Here is a 5,872-nt window from a genome sequence, read left to right as displayed (position 1 = left end):
CAAACACTTCCAGCAGAAAATATTTCTTAGTAGTCCCCCACTCACATGCTGCTCATCACAGTGTTACAGAAGCATGAATTTGATAGCAAAATTCCAGACACACGCATCACTTGAAATAGCGTCTAGACAACTAATTCAAACTGGCTGCAACGCATGCTGTCATGAGAAATGAAAACTGAAAGATGCAAAACGCTACGGAAGAAAAGTCAAATACTATGTCAAAGAAACTTAGTGGTTGTGCCGATACATTCCTGATTTACCAGAGAGCAGTCAGATAAGCTGCTGGCGTTTACAGTACTTGCTTAATCTGGTTAACACCACGGGGGCCATCCTCCAAAGTACCGGCAGCATTGCTAAGCAGTCGTACAGACAAATAAGCTGATAATGCGCCTGTAGAAGATAACCCATACTTGAAACCAGAGTAACCTTCAGTGATGCAGGCAGAAAGACTTTCACATTTATTAGGCGCTTATTTACTGAGCTAGATCTTTGTGGTTCCAATACACGGTTTTAAATTCATACTTCTTTGTTCTTAATTCTCAGAGTGGGTGAAGCTAAACCCCCATGATAAAAAGTTTTAAATTATTCGTTATCCAAAAGTAATGCTTAACTCTTCTGCCTGTTGAACTTCTTACATTTAATGAATTAACTTCCAAAAATGTATACACTTATATTGTTCTCTGCTTGGGAACTTACCATCCAGGCCTTACCAGCTTCAAAGAAGGAGATGCTAGTAATTATTGTCTCATGGTTTATATTACATTTCAAGGTAACTGCTTTCATAGGCTAAATTGTCTTTTTAAAAAATGCCAAGACTAAAAATACACTGAAAAGATTTCACCTTTAAGCGTAAGCAAAATACGGTAATGATATACAACAGACCAATAACGAAGCAACACTACCATACCTCTAGCAAATGAAAAAACCAAAATATTAAGAAAAAAATTACCGTGAGAAGGACATCTTGATATAGAAGATTTGCTTACATGATTTGCTCACACATGCTGACTCCATCATTAGGGGTTTTTTTTGAGGGGGAAAAGGGGTTAGTTACCAACTTTTAGCCAACACTGATATGTAAGAGTGGAGGGGACTCTCACTCAACAGAAATTCCTGAAAGCAACAGAACTATTAACTAAGAAACAGAATAGAAGCCAAATTCTGAATCCAACAACGTGACAAAAAGGAGAACCTGAGCTACAAAACTTGTGAGCAGCACTTCAACGTCCAAAGCTGAATTTGCATGTCTGACAGTGGGGGGGAGTATTTTTTAAAAAATGAATACATACAAAGCTAGCTCATAATATAAAGCACAATCAGATTACCTTTTTTAATAGCTATTTTCAGAAGAGGAAGGAAAAAAAAAAGAGATAAACACCAAACTAGAAGATAGTTAATCCTGTAATGCATTTTTGCCATGGTTCATGACATCTTTAAGTTACCTGGGAGAAGACAGACGCCTCCTTTCCGATTCTCTTCTTTTCCTTTCTGCAGATCTACTCCTCACTCTTCTAACCGGAGACCGGGTTCGAGAGGGGGATTTACTCTGTTTAGACCTACGATCATTAAAGAGAGGGGATCTGCTTCTTCTTGACTTCTCACGTTGTTTGGGAGACAAGCTTCTTCCTTTTGGGCTACGGCCAGGTCGTCTAGGGGACCTGTTTTCTTTCCCTGAAGAAGCATCTTTAGAAGGAGATTTAATTGGCTTTTTTTCTTTGTCAGTCTCTGATCTCCTAGGTTTTCTATCTTTGGACCGTGATCTTCTATCTTTGGATTTGCTTCTTAGTTCTGTTGGAGATTTAGATTTTCTGCCACGATCTCTGCTTTTGTTTTCATTTACAACTGGAGACTTTCTGCGATCTCTTGATTTAGTTTTATCATCGGCCTTATTTCTATCCTCTGGGGGAGATTTAGACTTTCTGTTTTTCTCCTGAGATCGCCTTTTAAGCATTGGAGACCTAGATTTCCTCGTCTGATCTTCAGACTTACTTCTCTTATAAGGGCTTTTGGATTTCCTCCTCTCTTTTGACTTGCTTCTAGTTGTCTTCTCTTTGATTCCATCAACTCCCACCTTGCCTTTCTTTTTGTCAGATCTGTGCCTAGTCCTTTCTTTTGATTCACTCTTACTTCCTTTCTTGGAACTAGTTTTATTGTCCACAGGTTCTAATTTCCCCTTAGTGTTTGACTTAGCTGTCGGTCTCGTTCCATTTCGCACTTTTTCATTAATCTCCCCCTCTTCTTCAGATCCTGACTCATAACCTTGTAATATTAATCCCATCCCAGACTGGACTTTTCCTTCCATTAACTCGTTTTCAAGTTCAGCTTTCAATAATGCTCTTTGTTTCTCCAAGTCTTCCAGAGGAGCTAAAAAATCAATTTTAGTTCTTTTAGCTGGTCCATCTTCCTTGTCAGAGGTATCAGCTACCTCTTTCCGTTTATGTTTCTTATGTTTGTGTCTGTGTTTATGTTTTTTGTCCTTGTCTTCTTCTGAAGAATGTTTATGCTTCTTGTGTTTACTTCGGTGTTTGTGTTTCTTTTTTTTGTGCCGGCTGTGCTTGTTCTGAGGTTGGTCTGCCTCTGATACTTCCCCATTTTCTTCATTTACACTTCTCTCAGATGCATCAGCATCCTCAACCCTGCAAAAAACAAAAACTACAGATCAGTACTATCAACTCACCGCGGTCCTCAATCTTCTGCTAAGTTGACAGTCTTTTTTATGATAGAAACTAACTGGCATTTAATTACCTACCTCTGGGAGAATTAAAAATGTACGACTAACGTAACCAAGTTATAACAGCAGATACACTTCCTCATGAACAGACAGCTATGACTGCAAAAAGCAACACTACGGAAGGAAGATACAGCAAATGCGCTAACAAAACAAAATGTGCGGGTGAAATCAATGCTTATGCTTTTAGGTTCAATACTGACAATATCTGTTAATAGTATACAACAGTGCTGCATATTTATGCATCCTGTCACTCCATCATCTATCTTATTTGCTGCTCCACTCCGATGCCCAACCCAAGCTACGCCTTTTATTCAAAAGGCAGAACACAGTCGTGCTGCAAAGATCAAAACTTATTTCAAGGGATGACACTGACCACCTAATGAAACCATCTTGCAAAATCTCGCACAGAGTCGACTGATTCTCTTAACTGCTATTTCCTTCTGTAAGCATACACACCCGTTAGAAAACCAAGAACTGTTCTTATCATGCATTTGCATTATTTATGCAAGACAGGGAACACTACTGAGGAACAGGATAAATTAAGGAAGCATAATTTCAGAAAAGCTTCGTGATAATATACAGCAGTCTATCAGATTCCCAAGAAAAAAGCAGTCATCTTTAGACCTGTAAAATGACACTGGCCAAAAAAAGCAGGAAATAAGTCTACAGCAGGTTATTAGAGTAATAATGTATGGTGTTTCTGCTAAAAAAAAAAAAATAATTTCAATTAGCTAGTCACAGCAACAAGCAATTTAAATAGTGTACTTCAAAAAATTATAAAATTCAGTCTTGACGTTACACACTCACTTATATTAGCTTCCTTAGAAGCTGAAGCTGGCTTACCAATAGATTTTTTACAGTACTTAGCAAATATCTCTTGATCTCCTTCAGAACATCAGTTAAGTTACCGTCTGTGGCAAGATGGATACTTGCCTTTTGAAATCTGCCGCCAAATATTACGGGTGCCAGAGTTCACCTTTCTACAACTCACCCCATCTAAACTACAGTTTCGGAATTTACTAGCTAACACTTTAATAACTTAAACATAGCTCCTTCTGTACCCCAAGCCTCATTCATTGAAAAGAAATTCCCTAAACACGATGGTCAGGAGTGGTGGGGGGATGTACACAGAAACATAGACATATCTTCCAAACTCTACTAGTTTCGTATGGCAGATGTTTCAGAAGAATATGATCAATGATCCAATAGAATAAATATATCAGAGGTATTCTAAGCCAGGCCTAAAGGATGGAACTTCACTATAAATTCGATTAGTGTCTTCCTAATTAAGGATAGGACCTTCAAACAGCGGACAGTTACTGGTTCTCTCCTGCTTGAGTTAATGCAAATTCTAGTAGTAGTAAATAATCCAGATTTTTCTGCAACATACACTAAAATTACTTGCTAAAACCATCAACGCTTTAGTGCTCTGAAATGAGAAACTTCCTAAGGGAACGGATAGTTTGTTTAAAAATACGCAATATTCAGAGACTTAAGTCAGAATGCTGTATGCTTTTTCTTCTATATCTTTCCCACTACTTCTGCTTACTCAAAGCATAAAGAAGGGTGTTTTCCTCATTGCTTCCTCCTGACACTCCGCACCATTATGACAACAGAATATCAGAAAGAAAGAGGACAAACTGCCTTAAAATGAGTTTGCTCTATGTTGCATTTGGCACAAAAGACACGAAAAAGAACGAAAAAGTATTAAATGTAAATTAAAACTTTTTCAACTTGGCCTTGCAATCCAGAGCAAGTATGTCAGTGGCATAAGCTGGCTAAAGGGCAGAGAAATGTCACAAGGAGAATTTTGAGGGAACTATGCATCTTTCAACATTTCTTTTAGTCAGATACAGGATGGTGTATAAGTCCCCGATTAACACATTAATCATACTTCAATACACTATAGAAATATCACAGAACAACAAACATCACATCCGTTCAAGCTGCTCCAGATAAGCCTTCCTTCTCTTAACAGCAGAAAGTGACACTGAAATCTATAAGGAAGTTATTCTGTCATTGTGTTTATTTTAATGTTATGTAATAACCTCGCCTTACATTCCGCAAAAGCAAGCTGGTAGCGGAGGCGCCAGAGGAGATACAGCCCCACAGCAGCATCCCAGGCCACTACAGACTGCTCATACGACTGCCAGCTTTCTTCGCGTTTGTACCTCAACTATAAAATTACTATTAACTTCATTAATATGCATTAAGTATTTCAGAGTTTCTTAACGTACAGGAATCTGTTTATTTCAAGTAATTCCATCAAAAGACGGATAAACTTTTTCTTCATTCAAATGCTTCAGAGGTGGAATGACATGGAGGAGAAACCTTTCAAGAAGATTTCAGAAGGCGATGAGGCAGATCGCTATCTACACATTTAGGTGCTAATGGCTTTAAACGGGGAGGAATTGTGACACCATCTTGTTATAGCCCCACTTTTTCTGACTTTTGAATTCAAGGAGAAGAACGACAGGAAGTTCAGGAAGATTTGCAAAGAGATTTCACCCACCTTTTCCTACATTCAGGCTTTCTATCGCCAGTTTTTACCTTATTACTCTTAGTCACGTTTCTCTATACAATACTCAACGCTCTTCTTCATGCGCCCATGCGTTTTACACGGTTCACATGCACATCCACTGCTTTTCCTCACCTGTTTTCTACTCCCACGATTAACAACAACAAAAAAGCCTCAAATCGCTACTTTTTAAGGGAGGAAAAAAATACAGAAAGCAGTTTATACGGCTAAAATATTTGTACCGTGAAGAGGAGCAATAAAGTAAGCATTAGGTTGTCAACTCCGGGCAAAAGTTCCAGAGAAGAAAGTGTTCACGAGCTCATGAGTGTCGACAAACCTAAATCTCACGATGCCAACCGGGGTGCCAGGAAAATGCACCCCCGGAGCCCCGGTCCGGCGGGGAGGCTGCAGCCCGATCTTCGCTTCCCAAGGGGAGCCGGGAGTTGCCAGTCATTCCGAGCGCTGGAAGGAGGGGCTGGCGGCAACAAATCGCTTTTTGCTTCCACCAGCACAGGCGCTTTTTATCACGCGAGAGCGCCCGGGACTCGGGGGAGGTGGGCTCGCCGCAGGGCGGGCAGCGGCTCGGCGGCAGGCGGAGGGGCAGCCCCGAGGCACCCGCGGGC

At 40.0% G+C, this 5,872-nt stretch overlaps 1 protein-coding gene across 1 annotated transcript in view; it reads right to left on the bottom strand.

Annotated features, from left to right (window-relative positions):
- PRPF4B (pre-mRNA processing factor 4B) overlaps positions 1-3,727 on the bottom strand; it is a 21,465-nt gene extending 17,738 nt beyond the window's left edge. The window contains exons 1-2 of the mRNA XM_009326525.1: positions 3,723-3,727; positions 1,443-2,636 (exon numbers count right to left, since the gene is read on the bottom strand). Of these exons, the coding sequence (XP_009324800.1) occupies positions 1,443-2,636; positions 3,723-3,727 (1,199 nt within the window). The remainder of the gene's footprint in view (positions 1-1,442; positions 2,637-3,722) is intronic.
- Between the last annotated feature and the right edge of the window lie 2,145 nt (positions 3,728-5,872).

This window comes from Pygoscelis adeliae, unplaced genomic scaffold (genome assembly GCF_000699105.1).
Source record: "Pygoscelis adeliae isolate BGI_AS28 unplaced genomic scaffold, ASM69910v1 Scaffold186, whole genome shotgun sequence".
Taxonomy (NCBI): Eukaryota; Metazoa; Chordata; class Aves; order Sphenisciformes; family Spheniscidae; genus Pygoscelis; species Pygoscelis adeliae.
Note: the sequence above shows the minus strand (reverse complement) of the source record. Positions and strands in the feature narration are given on the sequence as shown.